Below are 27,595 nucleotides of genomic sequence, written 5' to 3' on the forward strand. Positions count from 1 at the left end.
TTGGCTTTAATGTCTGATTTTAACTTTTTATGCTTTAACTGCGTATGTAACTGTAATCCTCCCAGAGTTACCCTATGGTAAGATGGGCAGTCAATGCATTTTATAAATAAACAAACAAACAAATAAACAAATATGGGATCTTGATTCTAGTGATCACCTTCATCCATGACTTTAAGTTTCTAGAAATGCAACCATCTTTCATTTTTCAATGTAAAGCTGTGGTAGGAAATATTCAGCCATCTAGAAATTGTTGACCAAACATTTCCATTAATTCCTGCAGTATTTCTCAACCTTGGTGATTTTAAAATGTTTGGGTTCCAACTCCCAGGATGTTAGAACTGGAGCACACTGGCTGAGAAATTCTGGAAGTTGGTCTCCACGCATTTTGAAGTCACTGAGTTTGAGCAACATTGATTTGCTATATGTTAGTAGAAGCACTATCCAGATCATACCATTAAAAGATATTCTTCATTGGATGCAAAAAAATCAAGCATACAAAATAGGATTGATTTGGGGGTGGGTGGGGGGTGGGGGTGGAGGTGCAGGAGCCCATCTAAAATAATGGAGATTTATTTTAGTTAATATTTTAGAATAAACACTGTATTTGATTTTACAAAAATAATTATTTACCCACAAAGTCTTAAAATTGAAATTAAAATGCAGTAGTAGCAAGAATTAGCCAATTTACTGAATATAAATATATTTAGCAGCAAAATTACCTGCCATCTCCAGGAACTTAGGAAAAAGAATGTTCCAGAATCGGCACGTCTGAGCTCGCAATTTTGTTTGAATCTTTGCAGCATTTATGCTTAATGCTAAGTAGTTTTGTTCAGTGGTTGTGAAGACTGGCCATCTTGTCCCATTAATCTGATTTCCATTGGGTGTTCTGTAAGATTAAAGAGAGGCATTAGAATCCTCATGGGAATAAAAAAATATATTGTTGATCATTCCAAACCTCAGAAACTTTGCATGGGAATAATTCTGTACTTCTAAAGGGCACCAGATGTAAATATCAACATCCCTGGTTCACTGGTGATGCAAAGGTTAGAATGCAGGACTGCAGGTTAACTCTGCCCACAGTCTGGAGTTCGATTGTGACAAAGCTCAAGGTTGACTTCGCTTTCCATCCTTCCAAGGTTGGAAAAATGCGGACGCAGATTATTAGGGGAAATATGCTGACATTGTAAAGCACTATAGAGTGGTATATAAGTCTAAGTGCTATTGCTAACACTAATAGTAATAGCAAGAATGACAATATACATTTGGAATGTATTGGATTTTCTTAAGATTCATTTTCATTAAGAGTCATTAAGTAATCAAGTTATCAGTTGTGAAGATAAGCCCAAATTGTAAGGAGTAAAAAGCAAAGTCTTGTATAACAATAAGAAAAAAAAATCCATTAATTTTTTAATAAGATTGCTAATGTCTCATTCACATATGTGAATGACAGTACATTGTTTTGTTTCCTTTTAGGCAGAAATGTCTATAACTATGTGCAGTGATGTAGATAAAATGATTAATAAATATACTGATTAAACTATGTATTTTAAAAAAAAAAATTCATAATGCAAGTAAGCATCTTTTACTTGTTGAAAGTAGATAATGTGGAGAAAATGCTATAAACAAAATTTCCTAAGGGAATTTTGTTAAGTTTATGCACGTTTATACATTAAAGATCATTTACTATGCCTTGACATTTACAGTAGAATGATGGAATAAATCTGAGTGGATAGGAACTGTGAGAGAAAAGTTGACATGAAGAATGTTATGAAGAACATTTACAGAAATTGGGTATGTTTAGTCTAATGAAAAGAAGGACTAGGGAAGACATGATAGCAGTGTTTCAATATTTGAGGGTCTCCTACAAAGACAAAGGAGCCAAACTATTTTTCAACACACCAAAAGACAAGACAAGAAACAATGGATGGAAACTAACCAAGGAGAGAAGCAATCGACAAATGGAACAGCTTGTCTTCAGAGGTTTGGGTGCTCTATCACTGAAGGCTTTCAAAAAGAGACTGGACAACCATTTATCTGAAATGATATAGGGTCTCCTACTTGAACAGGGGGTTGGACTACTTTCTTTAAGAAGGAATAGTTTGGAGAAGGAAAGGGGCCAGGTCATAGAAGCAGAATAACAGAGTTGGGAAGGACCTTGGAGGTTTTCATACTGATTTAGACACTGACCCTTTATTCCAATACAAACTGTTGAGCTTGAACTGCTACACTTTCTGAAATTTTAAGCAGAATTTCAGGCAGATACCAGTGGTTAAATATGAGATTTACTGCATTTTAAGAGTGCAGTTTACCATTGCTTTATGTTAATTCCATTTCTTGCCTTGACCTATTCATATGCACTATAACTTTAATTTTTCTTGCAGGGTCTTTACAGAAGGTGCACAGATAAAAGAGAGATTGGCAATGTAATCTAGTTAACATCTATTGGTGGTATAAATGGCTGCTCCCATTTCCCTTATAATGAACACTTTGCATAGTTGAAATACTTTGCATACCTGATGAACCATTTCACTCCACTAGCATAGCCATACCCATTTGTTCTGGCAGAAGGGAATGCTGTGGACCCTGTCAATCAAAGAATTCATAGTTCCTGCCCTTTGCAACTTTGTGGCCTTCAATTTGAGAACAGCCCCTACCCTCTTGGCCTTCCAAAAGCGTTTCAAAACCTATGGGTTTACTTATAAAAATTTATAGGTTTCCCACCTTACCTCAAGGTTACTCTAGCTTTGCCAATTGGCCTGGAGCCCCAATGGGGGCATTCTACACTGGGAGTGGTTAGTGGACTAGGAAGAAGAGTCCATGCCCACAATATTGTATTCTGATTTCTAAATTATTTAATTTCAGTTAATTTTAATGTGTTTTTTTTTAAGCATATGGCATGTGTCAGCCAGGGATCACTGAGGTGGCTGGCCGCCTCTGTGAAAGGAAAAATTTTGGGAAGTGTTATCTTTACCCGAAGGATGCCTGAATGCCAATAGGCAATCGGGGGAGGCTCCTTTCTTGTCCTTACGTGGTTTATTCACTCATGGGAATTGAGCTGCCAACCTCAGTAGTACGCAGGTCCAGAGTCTTACCACATGAGACACCACAGCCCTGTTATATTTGTATTTTGCTTTTACAATAGTGGTAAGCCACCCACAGTTGTGAGACAGTAAGATGAAAGTTATATAAATTTAATTAATTAAATAAATAAATAAATAATAGCAACAACAATAAAGTGTATGCCTGAAATGCATCCTGCAGGGTCAAACTGGTTAAGAAAGAATTAGTAGAATGTGTATGAATGGTGACTGAGACATAGAAGAGATGTTTCTAATTCTGTTGTGCATAAATAAGACAAATGAAGAAAATGAGACATTCCATTTTAAAACTTGCCATCCATTTTTCAGGAGGAAACTTTTTAGAAAGCAGGTGCATAATCAAAGCACAAAATAAAGGCTTAAAACAACAACAAAGGCTTCCTTGAAAGTGGTTTGCAGAACTTCATGAATGCTATCTAATGACATTCAGAGGGGGCAATGTAACAAAATATGCAGAATATGCAGAACTGAACTTAATAATTTGGTATTCTTCTCCATCGTATCGAGCCAGGAAAGCTGGCAAAGAAAAGCTACCTCTTTCTGAGGACAGGAAGGGTTTAAGATTGTTTACCTAGCTAAAAGGAAAAGATCAAGACGGCTATTTGGAGAATATTTGGAGAACTAATATTTAGAGAACTTCAAAGGTTTTTCTCCCCCTCATCTAAAGTGACAGAATTGTTAATAATGCTACATTTACCTACCGGAACACCTTGATAAAAAGGGATTTGAAATCCATATTCAGATGAAGAAAAGTAGCTGTTTCATGGGGTAAATTGTTTGATTTATACAAGGACTGGATTGTCATATTTGAAAAGAATAAACATGCTGTAACTAAATGGTGCGACACTGGTAAATACCCAGTAATGTTGTTTATTTTACAAAAGACACCCATTGTTTTTGTTACAGCTATAGGTAGGATACCTATAACAGGTCTTCACAGCAAGTATTCAGATATAAAAGTAGAAAGTAACTATCCAATTTTACATGTGGTTTCTTTTAAAATTTTTGCTGAATTTCAAACTGGGGATAGAATGGAGAAAACTCAAAATATGCCTCATATAAATTTTATCTGCTCCAGAGCTTATTCTCACCAATGTTCCATGTTCAGATGAGCTTCCCCTATGAAAACCTTTCCTATCTTTTGTGCAACTATATTGTTGATGAGGCCTCCATTATGTCCTGCAAAAATGGCACATTTTTATAATTTTTATAATTTTGAAGGGACCTGTAAAATTAAATTTAATAAATAAATCCAATTTTAACTTTAATTATACTATTTTGGTAATTTGATTCTGCACTTCTAAATATATCACCATTATGTACTGCATCCAGTTTTGGTCACCACATTATAAAAAGATTTTGAGACTCTAGAAAAAGTACAGAGAAGAGCAACCAGGATGATAAGGGGACTGGAGGCTAAAACATACAACAAACTATTGCAGGAACTGGGCATGGCTAGTCTAGTGAAGAGAAGGACCAGGGGAGACATGATAGCAGTCTTCCAATATTTGAGGGGCTGCCACAGGGAGGAGGAAGGGGGTCAAGCTATTTTCTAAAGTGCCTGTAGGCCAGACAAGGAATAATGGATGGAAACTGAACAAGGAGAGATTTCACCTGGAAACAAGGAGAAACTTTCTGACAGTGAGAACAATCAACCAATAGAACAGGTTGCCCTCAGAAGATGTGGGAATGTCATCACTTGAGATTTTCAAGAAGAGATTGGATGCCATTTGTCAGAAATGGTGTAGGGTCTCCCAATTGGGCAGGTGGTTGGACTAGATGACGTACAAGGTCCCTTCCAACTCTGATTATCTGTTATAATTTTTTATACTTTGACAATACTAATACACAGAAGTATGAATTTGGTTTATTATTTAGAACTGTTTTTGGATAATTTTGAAATAAAATAATTATATAAGCAGCTGTTCTCCAACTTGATATCATCCAGATGTCTTTAACTCCCAAACTGTTGCCTATGTTGGCTTTCAGTTATGTTAGTTTAGAATTTTGGACAGTTTTAATCACTTATCGAAAGTTAGAGATTGAAAAATGGTAATATGTGAATTAGTGATTTCAATATTATGTATATTAAGAAAGATTACTTTCTTATTTCCTTTTTCTTAGTAAGCATGCATACATATACCAATTCTGGAAATTAATAAACTCAAGCTATTTATCTAAAATATCCCTTAATCTGATCTGGCATAACAATTCCTAAATTCCTCCACTTCCCATTTTGTGCTAATTCTGCATTGATTAACTTGTGGAACACATCTAATTGCATGTGTGCATGTGGCTCTTGAGAATAGAGAGTTTTTACAGATACAGATAATCAGAGTTGGAAGGGACCTTGTAGGTCATCTAGTCCAACCCCCCAACCAAGCAGGAGACCCTACACCATTTCTGACAAATGGCAGTCCAATCTCCTCTTGAAAGTCTCAACTGATGGTGCTCCCACAACTTCCGAGGGCAAACTGTTCCATTGGTTGATTGTTCTCACTGTCAGAAAGTTTCTCCTTGTTTCCAGGTGAAATCTCTCCTTGTTCAGTTTCCATCCATTATTCCTTGTCTGGCCTACAGGCGCTTTAGAAAATAGCTTGACCCCTTCCTCCCTGTGGCAGCCCCTCAAATATTGGAAGACCGCTATCATGTCTACCCTGGTCCTTCTCTTTACTAGACTAGCCAAGCCCAGTTCCTGCAACCGTTCGTTGTATGTTTTAGCCTCCAGTCCCCTAATCATCCTGGTTATTCTTCTCTGTACTATTTCTAGAGTCTCAATTTTTTTTTATAATGTGGTGAGCAAAACTGGATGCATTACTCTAGGTGTGGTCTTACTAAAGCTTTATAGAGTGGTATTCATACTTCCCTTGATTTTGACTGTAGTTAAACAGATTTGACTAGAACTTCAGTTCAAGATCAGAACAGTAACAATAATATCAGAAGTCATTCAAGCATCTCCTGGATTTGAAATAAAGCATGACATTCTAATTTGAAATTTACAGGTAGGAATGGGGTTTAATAATAGAGTTTAATATCGGCCTATATTTATATCTTTATCTTTATCTATATCTATATCTATATATCTGTATCTATCTATCATCTATCTATCTATAACTGTTTTGTTGCAGTATTGGTTCCTCCAGCAAGAGATCTCATAAGACAATGACATATCATGGTCTTCCCGTTTCATGGATTGGACCACATGTATTAACTATTGTTATAATCCATTAACTAGAGTAAAATAAATTAGTTAAAATTTAACAGCCTTATTTCCCTTCTTTGTTTTTTAAGTGAGATATCACATCACTGATGCTTGCTAATTGCTTACCAGATATTAATGATAGTACCTTGGGTCTGTAAAAGCTGGAAAAAAGAGTAATAGTCTACTTCAGTTTGTGTCTTGGCTATCCCAATTAAGACCACAACCACACACACACACACACACACACACACACACACGCGCGCATGCATGCATGCATACATATTTTAGATTAAATTACATTTCTAAACATGCCATTTGGTTCAGATTCTTTCCTATCTGTGTTATGAAACCTAAAATCAGGGTTTTTTTTACACATAGTGTTTAAGTATATGGTACTGCATGCTTTATAGACTAATTTTATTTGTGATGTATTGGTATAGAAATTACATAGCTTGAATTGAACATGTTTATTTATTTAATGTTCTTTTTGGACAGCATACAAATGTCCAATGCAGAGTAAAAATATTAGAACAATTATAATCACAGATAACTGTGATTATCATTCAAATGAAATTAAAAGCTTTCTCCAAGAAAGAGAAAGAAAGAGGAGGGAGGCAGAGAGGGAGGAAAGAAGGAAGGAAGGATATCATAGACATAGTAGTATATTAGTATAGTATGGTATATTAGTGTATAATCTGCTGTTATAAATAATTTCAAATCATATCTCAGGGTAATATTTATAGAAATTCCATAGGTCAGAAGCTGTTCAAACAGGCATAATGCTAAAACTTATATTCTTATTTACAGGTCTTATTGTCCATGAAATAATGCTTTCTGTCAACAGGTAAGTATCTTATTCTTTTAATTAATGGGGTTAATCTGAAAATGCTTTACAATGCAATGATATAAGGTTCTTGAAAAATTTCGTCATTCTCTCTCTCTCTCTCTCTCTCTCTCTCCATCCATATATACATAGTTATATGTATATGTAACATATAATGGTGTATATATAACATAGTTATATGTATATATAATTATTAGTAATTGATTTCATAAAAAGTATTTATTACCTTTTTGGCATTATTGCCAATAATTAAATAGTTATTGTCAAATCGATCAAGTTTATCAGAAATTTCCTTTGTATGAGAAATTAGCATAATGTAGAATAGAATAGAATAGAATTCTTTATTGGCCAAGTGTAATTGGACACACAAGGAATTTATCTTGGTGCACATGCTCTCAGTGTACATAAAAGAAAAGATACATTCATCATGAGTCAAGAATCATAAGATACAACACTTAATAATAGTCATAGGGTACAACAAGCAATCAAATCATATTAGGAAACAGTCAATATAAATTGTAAGGATACAAGCGACAAAGTTACAGTCATACAGTCACGAGTGGGAGGGGATGGGTGATAATGAATGATGAGAAGATTAATAGTAATAGTAGTGCAGACTTTGTAAATAGTTGGACAGTATTGAGGGAATTATTTGTTTAGCAGAGTGATGGCGTTTGGGAAAAAACATCCTTGTGTCTAGTTGTTCTCGTGTGCAGTGCTTTATAGCATCATTTTGAAGGTAGGAGTTGAAACAGTTTATGTCCAGGATGTGAGGGTCTGTAAATATTTTCACAGCCCCTTTTTTGACTCATGCAGTATACAGGTGGTCCTCAATGGAAGGCAGGTTGGTAGTAATTATTTTTTCTGCAGTCCTAATTACTCTCTGAAGTCTGTGTCTGACTTGTTGGGTTGCAGAACCAAACCAGACAGTTATAGAGGTGCAGATGACAGACTCAATAATGTAAATAAATATATTTATGGTTAACTGACAAAAACAGAGATTAGAAACATGGAAATATAAGAAAAGGATCAATGAAAAAAGGGAGGTTTGTTAAAATGGATAAGCAAGTAACAGTATTATTATTATGATCATTATGATAGAATGAATATCAATGTAATGAACATGGTTGTAAATACTTTGATGATTATTTCCTAAAATGATTTGTACCCAGACAACACACTGTTTAATTAAAAATGGAACTTTTATGTTAAATAAATAAATAATAATAAATATATTGCTCATCGTGGTTTTCTACTACTATAACTGACATAGCTTCAAGGCACAACACAATCTTGTATCAGATTCTTTTATCAACTGCAACATTAATAGAAGGTTTCTCAAATACAAATAGAAAACTATGAACATTAATTTTAAATCTCATTCTTTCTTAACTGCAATTTTGAAAAGAAGTGTTACCTAGGAAATTATGTTAACCATTCCATAACAAGCTATATAAACTTCCCATTTATAAATAAAATTATCTTTATTTATTGGTTGAAACTACATCACAACCTAGCGAATTGATCATCTAATATTAGCAGACAACTCCAAATCTTCCAGTGAAAAAGCAATCCAAAAGAAACCGATCCTCTATGGTTTTCCCCAGTGGTGCCATCTTAATCTTAGACTTTGATCAAATCAGTTCCTTACTAAGGCAAAGGATCTTAGATATGGAAGGTCGAACAGAAATTGCTGCTTTTTCTCACAATATAATTGGAAATAATGAAATGTTCATGGTTAAGCCAACCTTATATTCATATCATATAACAGCCCTCAAATTTAGAAAAGCTTTATTTAATCATGCATGAAGGCAAATTTACATGTCCCAGGATAATATTGCAGGATCCAATCTGGGATAGTTATTGAGACCAGAGGTTTAGTCTTTCAAGCTTTTGAACTATTGCTAGAACCCCAGGGAACTTCTGACTACCAGAATGTGTGATTTGGGCTATTCTATGCATAGAATGTGTGTGGTTCCTGGTTGTGTGTAGCTTTTTATTTGTTGGTTGGGGTACTGATTGTCAGCTTTTCACCTTTTGTATTCACTCTACACCTATGACTGCACTCCCTGTTGTCCCATTAACTCTATAATAAAATTTGCAGATGACACCATGTTGGTGGGACTCATATCAGGAAGAGATGAGACGGCCTATACATCAGAGCTTCTCAGACTGGTCTTGTGGTGTAAGAGTCATAACCTCACCCTGAACATCAAAAAGACCAAAGAATTAATTATAGACCTCAGAAGATGCAAAGCAGAGTGTCTCCTACTATATATCAATGGAGACTGGAAAGAGTTCATAGTTTTAAATTTCTAGGAACTCATATTTCCGACAACCTTACTTGGTCGGTTCACACTATGGCCACTGCAAAGAAAGCCCAACAGCACCTGCACTTTCTGAGGTTGCTGAAAAAGAGTGGTCTGGGTGAGAAGTTGCTGGTTACTTTTTACCGTTCTACCATTGAGAGCATTTTGGCATACTGTGTAATGGTGTGGTATACTGGATGCTCTGCAGTGGATAAGAAGATGCTCCAGAGAGTTATAAACACAGCACAAAAAATCATTGGTTGCACTCTTTCTTCTCTGGAGGAGATTGCGAAGACCAGACTCCTCTCTAGAGCACTAAAAATCTCCACAGACCATGCTCATCCTGGTCATTCATATTTTGAACTGTTACCATCAGGGAGGTGTTATAGGTGTCTTAAAATGAGAATTAATAGATTGAGAAACAGTTTCTTTTCCAAGGCAGTAATTGTCTTGAATCAAACAATGCATATGTGATTTAGCCCTGTGTAATTTTAAATTATCTAACTTACTATATATTTTAGATAGGTTTTAGACTAGGTTTATTATTATTATTATTATTATTATTATTATTATTATTATTATTATTATTATTATTATTATTATTAAATACTCTGTAGTGTGATTGAGTGTTTGGGGCACTGTGCTGGAGTAGCTTTCAAATTTCATTGTATTTGTAGAATGCAATGACAATAAAGGTATTCTATTCTATTCTATTCTATTCTCTCATTGGCTGTTGTTTCCTTGTGTTGCCAAGTACTGGGCTCCTAAGTATCTGATAAGCTGGTGATAAATCAGCACTCCTATTGACTGACAAGAAACCCATTTCCCAGGCTTCAATCATTTCCCTAGCTATTTTTGTTTCTGCTCAGCTAACAAATTTAGTGGCTGCAAAATCACATATATGTCCTTCTTCATTGCAATGTGAAGCCATGTTTAATGGTCTCCCCACAGCTTTCCTGGAGGGGAAATATGGAAAATCCCTGTATGAAGTCCCTATGATATATGTGCGCCGTAGACAACACAATCCATGTTCTTTATTGCCAATTCTATAGGGACACTCACCACAATTTGATCACATCTCTTTTGTTTAAATTTCTGGGCACATCTTTTATCAGCACTATCTGTTAAATAATATGGATAAATTTATTTTTCTATTTGTTTCTAAATTTATTATGCATAAGCTTTACCCACAAATGGTTGCTAATAGTTCTTGTTAGGGATGAGTTTTGTGTTGTTAATTTTATTGATTGTGTATTGTTGGGGGTTTTTTTTGTCAATGAGCAAAATAAAATTTTATCTCTATCATTTAAAATAAAAGGTGATTTCTTATGTTTACATATGTAAATATGTAATAGCCTAACATTATTTTTTATAAAAAAGTTTTCATTTTTAAGACAAACATATACAAACCATACATAAAAACATAAAACCATCTTCCATTTTATATACACACAGTGTGTCAGTTGCTTTCGAATCTTTTGTGCAATCCTTTTTTAGTTATTGCTTGCAGTTTATATCAATCTCACATTGTCAAACTAACATATGCTTATATATTTATCAATTGTTAATCATCCATGACTAAACTATTTACTCCATCATTTTATATGAGACATCCCAAAAAATTGTATCATGCTTTCATCCAATGGCTATATATGTCTACATTATGTTTTATATCAATCTATTAAGATTCTATAACAAAATTATCTATTCTATTACCTTACCGTGTCTTTTTAATCCAACCATTGATAAAACAAATCCCATATCATATAAAATTGCTTATCTTCTTGTTCTCTAATTTCAAATGTCAATTTACTCATTTTGGCACAGTCCATAATTTGTTTAATAATTTCCTCCTACATAGGTATTTTATTATTTTTCCAATTCTTCTCAAATACAATTCTAGCCATGGTTAAAACATTTACAATCAAATATTTCATCTCTTTGTTGTATGTTTCCGGTATGATTCCCAATAAAAAGATCTCTGGTTTAAAGTCTATATGTTGTTTTATCATTTTTTCCAACCATGTGTGGATTTTAGTCCAATATTTATTTGCATCCGAACATGTCCACCACATATGGTAATATGAGCCAGGTATCTGGTGACATTTCCAACATTTATCCGATTTATTCTTAAACATTCTCTCAAGTTTTGCTGGAGGTAGATGCCACCTGTAAAACATCTTATACAAATTTTCTTCATATGCAGTTGACGTTGTCATTTTATAATTTTGAGACCACAATTTTTGCTATTTTTCTAAATCAATCCCATATCCAAAAAATTTTCCTCAAGCAATCATCATTTCTTTAATTTGTTCCTTCTTCAGTTTAAATTCTAATAAATGTCCATAAAGTTTTTTAATTACCTTTTCATCAGTACCCATCAAAATTTTATCTAAATCAGTCAACTTGTCATAAATACCTTCTGCTTTAGAATCTTTATCAAACCTAGATTGTATTTGCAAATATGAAAACCAGTCATTTTTACACTTTGTTCTTCCAACGCTTACATGGGTTTAAAGTTCACCCTTTTAATTCAATATCTCACCATATCTAACTGTTTGCTCCTTTTTATATATTATTGGATAAGAAAGAGCTTCAATAGTTGATATCCATGGTGGAATTTTTAAGTAGTATTGTCTTTTTATCTTCTCCCAATTCAAAAACAATGCCTCTCGAATGTAAAGTCTTCTAAAATACCCCTGTGTTTTAGTTCCCTTATACCAGAGAAAAGCATGCCATCCCAACAGCAGGTCATGCCCTTCTAAAGTCAAGAGTCTACTGTTCCTTAGTGTTATCCATTCCTTTACCCACATCAAACTTGTCCCTGATAATATAACTCCCAATTGGGCAAGGCAAACCCTCCTCTTATTGTTGCATCTTGTAACAGTTTTAATTTTATTCTTGCTTTTTTACCCTGCCAAATATATTTCAACACAATTCTATTTAAATCTTCAAAAAGCTATTTCCCTAATCGGATAGGAATTATCTGGAATAGATATAAAACTCGAGGCAATACATTCATCTTAATTGTAGATATTCTCCCAATCAATGATAGTTGTAGTTTTTCCCATTTTATCAAGTCTGTCGCAATCTGCTGTTTGAGTTTAACATAGTTGTCCTCCTTCAGTGTGCTACATCTTGGTGTAATATATATCCCTAAATACATAACCTTGTTTGTGACCTGTATTTTTAAAATTTCTTCCAACTCTTTTTTTTCATCTTGCTAACGTATTCTTTGTTAAAATCTTTGTTTTATCTTTATTTATTTTCAAACCTGCTACTTTTCCATGTTCTTCTATTGTTCCTATTAATATAGGTGCTGTTTCCAGTGGATCTTCTGATATAAATTCCAGGTCATCTGCAAAAGCTTGTAATTTATATTCCTCCTTTTTAATTTTCATTCCTTTTATTTCTTTTTCTTCTCTGATGTTCCTATTCAACACTTCCAATGTTAGCACAAACAGCAGAGGTTACAGTGGACAGCCTTGCCTTGTCCCTTTTCTTATATCTATAGATTCTGTTAATTCTCCATTCACCATTACTTTGGAATTTGTTCATGATATATCATTTCAATGGCTTGAATATTTTTTTTTACCAAAGCCCATTTGTATTAACTGAAGTAAAATAAATCACCAACTCACATTGTCAAAGTCTTTTTGTACATCTAAAAACATCAGGGCCATTTGCTTCTCAGGGCGTGCTTCATAATACTCCAAATATCCAAAATAATTCCCACATTGTCTCTTTGGCAGAAATCATTTTTGATCAATATGGATGAAGTTGTTTAGGTATCTTTTCAGTCTTTCTGTCAAGATTGAAGCAAATATTTTATAGTCTGAATTCAATAGGGATATAGGTCTATAATTTTTAACTTGCTGCAGGTCTGTGTCCTCCTTCGGTATAAGTGTAATATATGCTTCTGACCATGTTTTGGGTATTCTTTTCTTTGACATAACTTCATTCATAACTTCTAAAATATGAAGGTTCAATATTTCCGGGAAAGTCTTATAAAATTCCACTGGCAAACCATCTGGACCTGGTGCTTTCCCGACATTCTGTTTTTTTTTAAGGCTTCTGTTAATTCCATCATCGTTATATTCCCTTCTAACATTGTTTCAATATTTTTAGGTATCTGAGGTAAATTCACTTTCTGTAGGTATTGCTTAATTTTCTTCTTCTTGAATATTATCTTGGAAGTACAGTTTTCCATAGTAATCTTGTATAATTTTTATCTTCTCCTCATTTCCATAGCAAACCTGTCCTTTAATTATTAATTGACTAATCTTTCTTGCTTCTCTTTCCTTTCTCAGTTTATAAGCTAACCATCTGCCTGGTTTGTTTGCGTCTTCAAAGTAATTCTGTTTGGCATTTTTAATTTTTTGTGCTAGTTCCTCTTTTTCCACTAGCCCCATTTTATGTTTAATTATATCCATTTTATTTTTAATGTCTTTTTTTGTGGGGACTTCTGCAAATCCTTTTCCAGTCTTTTATAATCATTCTCCAATATTTTGAAAGTCTTTTTCTGTTTTATATTTCTTTTCCTTGTGTAGTCTATTATCAAACCTCTTGTGTAGGCCTTAATCATGTCCCAGAGATTCTGTAAAGATATATCCTCTTTTTCTATTTTCTATGAAAAAGAAAACAAGTTCTTTCTCTATTTTCTGTTTAAAGTCTTTTTCTTTTAATATTGTATTATTTAAAGTCCATCTAGATCTCCTCTTGTATCCTTTCCAAATAACTGTCACTGGATTATGATCTGCCCAAGTACTTGTTTCTATTTCGATCTGTTGTATGTTAGCCAATAATTCTGCTGACATCCATATCATATCTATTCTAGACCAGGATGCATTCCTGTTTGAATAAAAAGTATATTGCTTAAATTTCCGCATTTCTCTCTCTCCATGCGTCTTTTAAATTAAATTCTTCTGTTATTCGAAAAAAGGATTTTGGTAGTATCTTTCTAGCTTTCTTTGTTGATTTCTGTGTTTTATAGTCCAACCGGTCATTAATTATTCCATTAAAATCTCCCATCATACAAATATTAACATAGTCCAATTCAATTATTTTCATATGTAATTTCCTGTAAAATTCTTCTTGATTATCATTCGGAGCGTAAATTGCAAATAAAAGTGTTTTAACATTGTTATCCATTATTTCCACCATCAAAATCCTTCCATCATCATCTGTGTAAATTTGTTCTGCCAAAATTGTTTCTTTAACATATAATACCACATCCCTTTTTGGGATTGTGCCAGTGAAGTAAATAGTTTCCCTATTTTTTTTTTTTTAATATATATTCATGTTGTTTTTTAATATGTACTTCTTGTAAGCAGAGTATGTCAAATTTTAATTTCTCTAATTTGTGAAATACTTTCCTTCTTTTAGTGTCCATTTATAAGTCCATTTATATTAATTGTAATTAATTTTCTTTCATCCATGTTAAGCTTCATAAGAAGGTTTTATTGCTCTGGTAGATCTCAATTCTCGTTGTTCTCTGGGTTTACCACCTTTCTGAACCTTCTTCTTTTTCTCTTTCAGCTACTGCTTATAGGGTAACATATTTGAGCCTATTCAGAAATTTATATTATCTTTCTGGTGTCAGGCATGAAAGTAGAACTCTTACACTTTTCTATTTATGGATCAGACACCTGCACAGACACATATCTTTTACTATATAATCTTCAAGATCCTTAAATAAATTTTTCTTTGATTTCTCCTAGAAACTATGATTTTTTGATTCAGAAGAGAAACCTAAGTTCAATGCTTTTGAAAAGTTCTTGCTGCAGTCATCTCTCCGTTGTATTTATAGTTACCCCATCTCTCAACCAACTGCAATTGATTAATTCCAGCACCATCAGTAACCATTGCTTGTGATTCTAGTGCTGATGGTAACACAGATATGCAACTATTCTTTATGAACAAATTATTAAGACTACTGAAGATAAATATTTTAAAAAAAAAATATGATTTGCAATGGGCCAAAGTCAATACTAGCAGACAGTTCCCCTTAACATATATAACACTTGGTTTCAGATAAACCATAGCTCTGAATCTCATCCAAACTGACAAAGTAGAATGTATGATGGTCTAGTAAATCAACATTAAGAATTGAAGCTCAGATTTGGTTCTCAAATATGCTTTATGCCAACCCAGGATCAATATGCCTTTTTGTTCCCATGACACTATTAGTTTTCTGCAGATAAGCAAATTTCATTCTCAACACTGCTCACTTAAACTTATGGTTTGGTATTTCAGTTACTTTAAAATAATTGAAACTTCCCTGATCTTTTGAGACTCAAAACAAATGGAAGGTTCTGCCTCTAACAACTGCCTATATGATGTTAAAAACAGACAAGTAAGCTTTATTTCCTATAAGTATCACAATCCTTTGATTGTCTTTTGGCATTGTTTCCACATGTGATGATTACAAGAAATTACAGATTTTACAGATTTCTGATATCTACACACTGACCACAAGCATTATGAAACAGGCATAATAGTTAGAATGCCATGACTGAGTAATCCAACCTGCTTCTATGCAGTGAAGGAGATTTGTTATTGTAGTGAAAATTGTCCCATAAGGGATAAAGATTCTTTCATGCAACTCTACAAGAAATAGGTAGTACAAAGCTAGTTTTGGAGGACAGTAGCTCATAGTAATAAGGTATCCAATATTCTAGAGTCTAGAAGGTCATCTTTTCCTGGCTGAAACCTATGATGTCTTTGTTCTTTTTCTTATCTTGTTTAAAAAGAGCACTAAAATAATAGGCTATCTTCTTCATGCCTATTTTAAACTCTGTCCTTCAATTCCTTGATTGACCATTGTTGAAAATTGCATGTGTATAATGGACACCCAAACTAGGATTTAAGGGGAGTGGAGTTGGGGTAGAAATGTTAAAACAGAGTTGCCATTTTCAGGTATTGCTACAATTGTTCTCTCCAAGGTCTTCAACGGAAAGGTTATGTTGATAATACGCTACACGTCCATCATTTCTAATGCATAATTAGTTCATGAGACCAGACAATGAAGTCACCATATTACTTATTCCATCCCCCTATACAATGGTATTGCACCCTATTACCAAAACAGCACTTCCCATCTCTTCTATAGTCCGTGATGCAGCTATTTGCTGAGTCTCCATTAAATTCTAACTATAGAACAAAGTGCTTCCAACTTTGTAACATTGATAGGAATTTCACTTTTGAGGGGACTTAAGACTTGAGCCACCAGCATAAAAGATGTTTCTGGTTCCCCCCACCCCCCTTAATTTATGGTTGCTGGATTGGAAAGAGCTTGATGTGTCTAGCATTCTAATGAAAGAATACTTCACAAGGTACTGACAGGATTTGGACATACTGAGCATTGGATGAATGTCTGTAATAAAGCTTCCATTCTTCTGTATCTTATTCAAGCTAAGAATAAGCATGGTTAGGAGGCTGACATTCTCAGCTTTTAGTAAAAGAGTGCTTGTCAAGGAAACAGAATAATCTAACCCCAGGGCTTTAGAAACTCTGGATGTCTGGCAGCTAGTAATAAGCTAAGCAAAAGTTCACTAAGGGTTCTGCACAGTATTTTTATTCACCATTGTGCAGACATAGAACAATAGAGGTGGGAGATCTTCTGATTCAACCCCAGTCCAAATCAGGAATCTTTTTATATTTATGTTTCAACTGTATTGTAAGACTCCCAGAATTGGATGGTGAGGTGGGTGGCATATAAATTAAATAACTTAATAATTCCTCAAATCATCCCAGGAAAATGAGAGGTTGAATCTTTGTTTGAAAACTCCCAGCTACTGAGCAACTATGACTCCAGGAAACAGGCTGTTCCCCTGCTTAATAGTGCTCACAATCAGGAAATTCCACCTTTTTAAAGTTTGATTGTGCAGTTTCCACCTACTGGATCATGTTCCACCCTTGGGTATCATGAAGAATAGATCTATGCCCTAATAGTGACAGCACAGAAAGTAAGGAAGATGACTTTATTATATTGTTCTATGCATTCTGGACATTTCTTTAAGTCCAGAATGTCCAAGTAACTTTCAGAACAGCTTGGACCACCCCAGCCCCAATTCACTGAGCTATAGGAAGGAGGGAAAGGACATACAGCATTATCAGACTTTTAACATTCTGTTGCTATAGCCACTCTTAATAAAACTAGTTTTAGCTATCTTTTGGAATTGATTTCATGGTCTGGTTTATCTAGTGGGGCAATAGGCAGCCTTCACTTGAAAGATTCACTTGAAAGATTGCTATCATGTCACTCCCTAGTCATCTTTTCTGAAGGCTAAATATGCCCTGTTCTTTGAATTGTCTTTCATAGGATTTAGTTTCAGATCTCTGAATCATCTTTGATGTTCTTCTCTACATGCTTGCCTTAGATCTCTCTGCTATTGTGGCTATAAAGGTTATACTTGAGGAATTGTCTCATCTCAATAACATTGTCTTGTCTCATCCTGTCAAGCAGGAAGGGCATGCTGCATATCCCATCAGTCTGGGAATTTTGACTGGCAGGATCTAGGAGTAGGACCTTCTCTGCTATTGCCTCCATCCTTTTGAATATCGTACTCAAAGAAGTGAGGCAAGCACCCAATTTTTATGGATTTTGGGAAGAGCATTAAGACATAATTTTGCCAATTAGCATGGAGCTCTAAGAATATGGTGCAGACCTGGGCATGACTGGTGGCTTGATGGCATTCCTACTACTTTGCTGTCCTTTTAGCCTTCTGAATTTTTAACTTCCATTTTTATTTTTACTTACAAATTTTAACTTGTTCTTAACTCTGTTTTTCATATGTGTTTATATGGTTTTGTTATGTTATTGTAAACCACCCATAATTACTTAAGCAAAATGGGCAGCATAGACATTTAATTAATAAATAAAATAAAAACAAAGGAAAATGAACCAGGTGTAGCCTGATCATTGCAGTGTAAAAAAAGGAATACAATTTTCCATAATCAGTACATCTGTTGATGTTGCCCAAGATTGTAGCACACTTTCTAGGTAAAGGTAAAAGTTCCCCTCACACATACATGCTAGTCTTTTCTGGTTCTAGGGGACAGTGCTCATCTCCTTTACAAAGCCGAAGACCCAGCGCTGTCTGAAGATGTCTCCATGATCATGTGGCTGGCATGACTAAATGCTGACAGTGCATGGAACATTGTTACTTTCCCACCAAAATAGTCCCTATTTTTCTACTTGCATTTTTACATGTTTTCGAACTGCTAGTTTGGCAGAAGCTGGGACAAGTAACGGGAGCTCATTCTGTTATGTGGTGTTAGGGATTTGAACTGCCAAACTGCCAACTTTTCTGATCGACAAGCTCAACATCTTATCCACTGACCCACTGCATCCCTACAAGCACACTTCTAGATCATTCTTATTTGGTGGTCACCAGGATGTCCAGACCTTTTTCACAAGTACTATTGTTGAGATAGGTATTGGTTATATTGTATCTATGCATATTTTTTCTACCTAATTTTAGATTTTATTTTTACCATTGAATGGAATTAATAGGCTAGCGCCTCATTTCAAATTTATCAAGAGTTTTTTTGTACCTAGAACCTATCTTCAATTCAATTATCTATTAATTCATCTGATCATGGACTCATCCATCTTACATTGTTCAATCTTTCCAATAAGGAGACATCATCCAACTTTACTAAAACTCTTACTCCACTAATTTAGTCACTTTGGCCAAACAATGATAAGATTTGTCTGAGATTATCTATTTTTGTCACATTAGAAAAATACATTACATTTATTTCATCTTTCCTCTTCTTTACTTTCTATTTTCTTTCTTCTATCTTTGTATTAATAATACATTTGCCAATTTTAATTTTTCCCATACATGAAATTTCAAGTTCAACCAAACAGATTTTTTTATCTCTTAGAAGTGTCAATGCCAACTATGTAATTCCTTAAGTAACTGAACAATACAAGATGACTCTGCATGCACCCATTCACTTATTGTCTTTTGGAGTTGGATTATTTAGATTATGATCAGAACAGGCTTTCTCCAGTTTTGAATCTCCACAAAAGAGATTCAAAATTAGATCATATTAAATATGAAGCATGAGAAGCTATCAACCCGTGGAAGAAATTTTATATCACTTTTCTAAGTAAAATTAGCAAACTTTACATAAGCTATCTTTACTGGAAACAGTCTACTTGACTGAAGATTAGATTTTGACTGAGAAGCAAATTACATTTAATCTAGGACAAATCATATCTCACCATTGCATAATAGTATACTATTTAGTGGAAAAAATATTCTACTTGTCCAAGAGATGTTCTATATGCTGTCTTCATTGATTTAAAGTCAGGATTCAGTTTAATTCACAGAGACAAGCTTTGGATGAAGCTGGCAGCTTCTTTTATTGATCGAATACTCCTACTTTTGATCATGAAATTGTGTTAAAATGCTTTCATGCTATATATATATAAAACCCTGAATTTCTTTCCATGCCAATCTTCCATCCGAAAAGGAGTGAAACAAAGCTGTATATTAGATCTCTTCATTTTAAACTTTTATATTATTTTTATACTCAAAATGTAATCCAAAAGTAGAAAATCAATCCATTCTATCCTAAATGGCCAATAATTCCACCTTAGTTCCTTTTTATGCTGATGACACAATAATCCTCTCCACAATGCAAGTACACTTGGAGTGAAGTCTTCAATTCTCTTCTTTGTGTTATAGAATGGAAAGACTCATTGTCAGTTATTGTGTGGCAAAGATAGTGTCTTTCTCCAAAAGGCATAACAGATGATACTGAAAAAGAAATAAAATCTCTGTAGAACAAACTAAAAACCTGGGAATGGGGAAAATTCCACTCACGCATCATCACAAAATCTCCAGGACTGTAAAGCCTACAAACTTGAAATTTGGCACATATGTTCCTCTTCAAAATGACCATCAGAGCATTAGTATTTTGTATATTATTGTTAACACACTCTGATGCTAAGGAATCCTACTCCTCCTCCCCACATGAAAAGAAATCTGTTCCAAATGCAAAATACAAGCAGAAGACAGGAGTTTCGCCTTCAATTTTAGTTTCACAGCACCAAGCAGCTTTAGTATGGAACAGTTGAGCTAAGCTACGCCCAGGCTCCTTACTGTCTCCTTCTCGCTCACACAGCAAATACAGGACTCTAGACAAATGAATACCAATGGATTCTGGTAGGCAGAGGCAGAATTTTTTCCCTTTATTTTCGTCCCCCAAAACTAAGCCCGACCACATAGTTTAGTAGCAAAGCATGGGTATCAAGCTAGTATTCAATATATTTAGGCTTTCTTATGCTTAAGACATCCAGTGTTTCTTCACAGACTTAGTTGGACAACATAATAATTTAATAAATAAATAAACAAATTTACTTCCATAGGACATGCACATGTATCCAATTACTTGAACCTAGATCCATTAATATTTCTGGGTGTTAGATATGTCTTTTTTTTAACAGTTATTTCAATGGGGCCTTTGATGTAATCCAACCCATTGACTTTATGGGAAAAAAGTTAAAAATGAAAAAAGTTGTATAGTTTTTGTTTTTCTCAAATTAGCAAATGATACTTTTTTTTTGGGGGGTGGGGGAATGCCCAGGGGCTTATAGTAAGCAATTTTATTAAATGAATAAAATTAGGAATTCAAGGCACTTACAATTTATGAATGCTCAGATTATTTCTGAAGCCACTCTTACTATCAGTCTTATTATCAAGGTCTGTTGATGTGTGATTTGGCATAATGAGTTGTCTCTCCAGATTTTATTTTAAAATTCAGAACATTTCTCTGTTTCATCTGATCATTTGTCATTTCATCAAATGATATCAAGGATTCCTTGTGCAGGTCTGTATCACTTTATATTTAATTCATGCACACAAGCCATGTCTCTCTAGAGTTTTCATATTGATATGTTTAAAATAAAAGGCAGAGGATAGAAATATTTTATTCTGCAATTATGGATACCATTCATAACTGTTTTCTGTAATAAATCCCTAGGGATGTTTCACTTGGAAATATAGAAGTTGTTGCTCATTAGTCTCTTTGTCATATCTTATTTGTCCTTAGTCTATGCATGGAAACATCTTCCTTCTAAAAGAAGAACAATTTGAGGCTGTAAAACAATATGACATTGTGGCATATAAGATATGCTCCAGGTCCCTTCTGCTAAGGAGCTACACTTGGTGGCACCCTTTTCTGCCAGGACATCTACCTTTAGGAATATCATCACCCCTGAGATGACACTGGCATGACCCTTAGTATCCTCAAAACTTGACTCTGACAAATGCTTGGTTTTCAGGGACTTATGGAAGGAGAATCGGGATGAGGCAGTCTCATCTCAGGGTCGATGATATTCCCAAAGGTTGGGGTCCTGACTGTTGTGGTTTGCCAGCAGCCTGTGCAGATGGCAGCGGAATTCAACAGTGGCGACGAATGGGGACCAGTCAGGGAGTCTGGAGAGGACTTGGATGAAGGTCCTGCAAGTGATGCCGAGATGGGGCCAGGACCACCTGGGAGTGGGGTGCTGCCTTTGGAACCCTTGGAGTCTGGCAGCAGTGAGGCAGAGAACCCAAGGGAGCCTGTCCCCATTAGTGGTTGTGCAGAGCTGTTAGAAGGTGAGAGCCGCTGAAACAAAAGGGGCAACTTGGGAGTAAGGCTGGGAGGTGATAGCCCCTCCCATAAGGTATAAAGGACAGGCGAAGATGATGAAACCTTTGCAGGAATTGTCCAAAGAAAACAGCAATGTCTAAATGACTACAGACCTATCGCGTTAACGTTAGTAGTGATGAAATGCTTCAAAAGACTGGTTCTCCAATACCTTAGGACATGACTCCCAACAGACTTTGACAAATATCAGTTTGCCTACAGGGGGAACAGGTCAACAGATGACACCAACTACTGCCTTACATTCTGTAGCGAGCCATCTGGAGAAACCCAGAAACCATGTCAGGATGCTTTTCATTGACTACAACTCTGCTTTCAATACTATCCTGCCAAGCATCCTTATGAAAAAGCTGAATGACTTGGATTTTCCCTCTTCCATCTGCATGGAATCAAAGACTTTCTGAGGGACTGACCACAAACGGTGAGGGCTGGATTTGTCACATCCACTTCCTTGAAGCTTAGCACTGGCTTCCCACATGGCTGTGTGCTCAGTCCCTACCTGTATTCACTGTACATACATGATGATCCACTGTACATCCACTGTGATCATTAAGTTCACAGATGATACTACTATATTGGGTCTCATTGCAGGTGGAGATGAAACAGCATACAGGGGGTGGTTTAAAAATTATCCTCATAGTGCCTAGAAAACAACCTGCACCTAAACATCAGCAAGACAAAGGAGATGGTGTTAGACTTCCAGAAGACGAGAGAGGAACCTGCCCCACTTTACATCGAGTGGGGTTGTGTAGAGAGAGTTTCCTCCTTTAAATTTCTGGGAGTCTATCTCAATGAAGATCTTACCTGGAAAATCAACATAACCCAGGTGGCCAGAAAAGCTGAACAGAGACTCCATTTCCTTAGGATCTTGCAAAAGAACAAAGTGGAACAACAACTAATGACCTCCTTTTACCAGTCCACAATAGAAAGCATCCTCACGTATTGCATTATGGTATGGTATGCTAGCTTGACAGCCACAGATTGAAAGACATTACAGAGGGTGGTGAGCACAGCAAAGAACATCATGTGATACCACTAGATGACATCGCTAGGGCTTACTGCTTTAGAAGAGTGAGGAAAATTCTCAGGGATGACTCACATCCCTGTCAGCACTTCTTCACTCTCCTACCATCAGGTAGGAGATATAGAAGCATAGCCAGCTGCACCAACAGGCTGAAGAATAGTTTCTACCCATGGGCTGTCAGACTCCTGAATGGAAAATAACTTCATGTCAACATAGTATGATAGATTTGCGGGGCAGATGCATTGTGCAACAAGGTCACATAGTGTAATAAGATTGGGACTGGGTTAGGGACTACTGTCCTCACTGTGAGTTGTGTCAGGGGGTGCACGAAGGGAGGCTCAGCCAATTTCATTGAACATATGCTGTGCACTGACAATAAAGGTAACAATAAGGAAGCAAAGTCATTTGTTCATTCTTGAAGCTCTTTGTACTTCGGTTGGTTTTTGTTGTAGTTCATTTGACACTTCTATTATTGGCAGCACTTCACAGGAAGGAAAGGTAGGTGCTTATCTTGAGGGACTGTTTGAGATTCATTACCAGCTGGGAATGAAAATAATTCCCAGCATTGCATTAAAACAATACTTGTTTTTAAAATAAGTGTGTGTATAATTATGGTCTTGGAAGCCCTTGGTCAGAACAGTGGCAGAAAAGATATACCTCTGGGGTTTCAAGGAATTGTGATTTAATGAAATAACAACATTGTTTGTCACATCTAATACTCTTTCATAGACTTTTAACATTAATATTAATGTGGAATTTCATTGTGGAGGTTTAAAATTGTTCATTTTATGAGAGTTTTTTATTGTATGCTGCTCAGACTCATGTTTTGTGAGAAGATGTAATGACAATAGGCAGGCTTAAAACATGCTAACTAAATACATATAAAATTGGTGTAGTTCACTGAAATTAATGCTATCTGCTTTAAATATCCCAGTAATTAGGTATAAGCACAAATACTTTAAGCACTAAGGAATAGATGCTTTAGCCAGGATGAAGTACAAAATACAAAAAAATTTAGCACAAATCAACGAGAAACAAAACAACATCCCCAAATTATAAATGCTATCAAAACATATAACAGTGCAGTGAACAATGGAGATAATGTTGGGGAAGCTAGGCAAAGCAGCCACGATTACAATAGCCACATCTCTATTTCAGTAAGATGTGTGATCTTAATCACTGAAATTTGTAAATCTTGATTTATGAAATAATATGCTATGCAAAGTCAGATCTGATTTATTATATATTATATGCTTAAACAGGTTGAGTCAATCATAAGCCATGCCAATAAAACAATAGGCTAAAAAGTAAATAAGTTGTCATGGGGGAAATCGTGAAAGAGAATGTAAAAAAAAAAGGAAAAGGGGTTATATTTGTACAAGTGAAGTAACAGATGCAAACATAGAGTTGCAACTAAATGTACTATTGCTACTAAGTTTTACATGTCTCACATCTAAAAGAGGGAAGGAGCTTCAACTGCACATTTGCTACCATCACCATCTTGACTTTTTCATATTCTTGGATAGGTCTGGACAACCATTTGTCTAAAATGGTATAGGGTTTTCTGCCTAAGCAGGAGGATGGACTAAAATACTTCCAAGGTCCCTTCCAACTCTCTTATTTTAATTCTAATATTTTAGGAATTACACTGCATGAGTTTCTTAATTCAAAATGGTAGAAAACACCACTACCATATGTTCAAAGTGAATCCTAGAGTATGAAAAAATGTGATTACAGACTACCCACATTATTTCTTTTTTTTTTAAATAATTTTTTTTAATTTTTTAATAACAAAATAAACATAAACATACATAACAAAATAAACATAAACTTACCACAAAAAACATAAAAAGATCCTTCTTCATGAATTTACATACAGTGCATCGATTGGTTTACCACTTTTTTTTGTGCATCCATTTCCTAGTCACTAGTATAATTATATTACATAATAGCTCATATTATCGATCAATAATTGTATAACCTAATATCATCACTAAAAAAAAAAAATCATTTATAATTTTGTTAATTCATATTTTAACGAGATAACTATAGTTTGCTTAATTTATTTTGCAATAAATCATAAGATCATACCAAATCTACCTTAATAATGTTTTATAAAGATAATATTAAGAAAAAAAAATTTTTTTATGCTAAATCTGAATATTCTATCATTATGTTTTATTATCTAACCATTGATAAAAAAGATCCCAAACTTCATAAAATTGTTTATCTTCTTGTTCTCTGATTTCAAATGTCAATTTACTCATTTCAGCACAATCCAATATTTTCTTAATAATTTCTTCTTCTGATGGAATTTTCTCACTCTTCCAGTTCTTAGCAAATACAATCCTAGCCGCTGTTAATATATTTACAATCAAATACTTCAAATTTTTATTATAGATTACCCACATTATTTCAAATGGTGGCTCCTGGTTTTGTAGCACCTGTCATTTTGGTGTTATCATAGCTTATTGTAGATGTTGCTGGCTATATCGTTGTCCATTCTATTTGGTTAGTTATACTTCAAAACATTCTGATTTAATTCAACAACTAAGCTAAGTATGATGTCTGATTGAGGCTTCTGAGTAGCCATTACTGCAGATACTCAGTAGAACTTAGTAATTGGTCTCTAAGAAAAGAGCTAGTCAAAAAGGGTAAATCTAAGTCTAAAACAAGGTTGGAAAACAGCTGATACTTTTTCATGCCTATCTCAAAGGAAAATGTAACAGTTTTTTAAAATATAAAATAAGAATGATCTGAAATGATCAGAACCCAATTAACATTTTTAAAGAGGGCTTACTTTAGAGAATGTACAATTCTTGAGGTTCAGGTATTTCTCTAGAATGAAATGTTTTCAACTTCCTTCAAAAAAAAATTCCCTTGCATCTGATTTGTCAATTCCATTGTCAGGGCATTTTGAAAAATAAAAATAAATTTCACTTTTATCTAGAAAATGGTGCTGAATTATTATAATGACTAAAGTAATGTAAAAGGCATAACCTAAGCAACTTCTAAAACTGGTTGACAAGTATTTTATTTGTGATAAATAAAGCTTCTTCTTACAAGGGTTTTGCTGAGTGTATCAATGACGGTGATTGATAGCACCAGTTACCATCATTCATGGTAACCATCACTTCCAAAGGCTTTTTGAAGAACACCAAAAGTCAAGAAGAAAAATGAGGATAAAATTATGTTTTAAAAAAGGAACCAAGTAAGAAACCAAGCTGTCATCCTGGCTCTCTGAATTTAAAATAAATCACAAGGAAACCAGAGCCAACAGAAGAAAACATGCTTTGATTAATATTCATAATAACATTTACCAAAACCAAAATGGGCTTTGAATCAAAGTCAAAGAGAAATACTAAGGAACTTTCATCTGACTAACATACTGTAACTTTATCAGTCTTCAAAAGTGAACTGCTACTAACACTTATATGAACATATGCAAACCTTTCATAATTATTAATGATAATAGTTAATTTCTGATACCATTAGTGGAGAAATTGATATTTCTTTTTTACAGTTTAAGAATCCATTTTTAAAACTTTTCTATCCTTTCCTTTTGAAATCAAATCTCTGATAAAGCATTTGGTATTTAGCACATATATACAATGGGTCCATTTTATACTCCCTGTAATCCTCATTATCATCATAAATTGCATCAGTCATTTGATGTTGACATTGTATGCTCACTCATCGGGGGAAAAAACTTGGAGGACAAAGAAGATAACTAACCAAACTTGCCAAAGGCTATGAAAAGCTTTGCTAGAGTGACTGGAATGATATTTTGATTAGAAGCAGAGTCACAATGATTACTTCCAGAGCTTGAGCAGCTGTGCTGCTTCTGTTCTGTTGCTTCTTTAGAATGGTCTTCTCTTGGTGAGAAGTGCATATAAAGCAGAGTAGTCAATTAAGATGACATATTCTGTTTCTTACACATAAAGTGCACAATGCTCAATCAGTTCAAACATTAAGGCAGATAATATCAACTTCAAAACTAAAAGTGTATAGGTCTAACACATTGATGATGTGTTATTAAATGTTCATCTTAAAGTAGGGGTGTCAAATTTGATTTCATTGAGGGTCACATCAGGATTGTGTTTGACCTTGAGGGGTCAGTGTAGGCATGGCCATGGTGTATGTGCCAGCTCGATGTCACTCATGTTGGGACACATGTAGTGGTCCAAGCATTCTGCCAAAGAAAACGGGATCCCAAGCTTCATTTTCAGCTGCAACAGCCTCCTGCAATCCTCTGCCAGTGAAAATGAAGCTTGTGAGAATCTCAGGCATTCCACATGAGCTCTGTTTTCACTGGTAGATGCACCATTTGCCAGTCTTTTGCCATTTCCAGGCCAGCCCTGCAGGGCAGATCTAAGCACCCCATGGACCGGATCCTTGATTTTGACACTCCTGTCTTAAAGGAAAAGCAATTATCTTGTGAATATCCCACCT

General features: G+C 34.8%; 1 protein-coding gene across 4 annotated transcripts in view; it reads right to left on the minus strand.

The window, feature by feature from the left end:
* Positions 1-27,595, minus strand: part of BCHE (butyrylcholinesterase) — a 156,500-nt gene that overhangs the window by 60,481 nt on the left and 68,424 nt on the right. For all 4 annotated transcript variants that reach the window (XM_087933393.1, XM_087933389.1, XM_087933394.1 and 1 more), the window contains exon 3: positions 720-886. In XM_087933393.1, the coding sequence (XP_087789519.1) occupies positions 720-886 (167 nt within the window). The remainder of the gene's footprint in view (positions 1-719; positions 887-27,595) is intronic.

This window comes from Pseudonaja textilis, chromosome 4 (genome assembly GCF_049901715.1).
Source record: "Pseudonaja textilis isolate UNSWEBS1 chromosome 4, rPseTex1.2, whole genome shotgun sequence".
Lineage (NCBI taxonomy): Eukaryota > Metazoa > Chordata > Lepidosauria > Squamata > Elapidae > Pseudonaja > Pseudonaja textilis.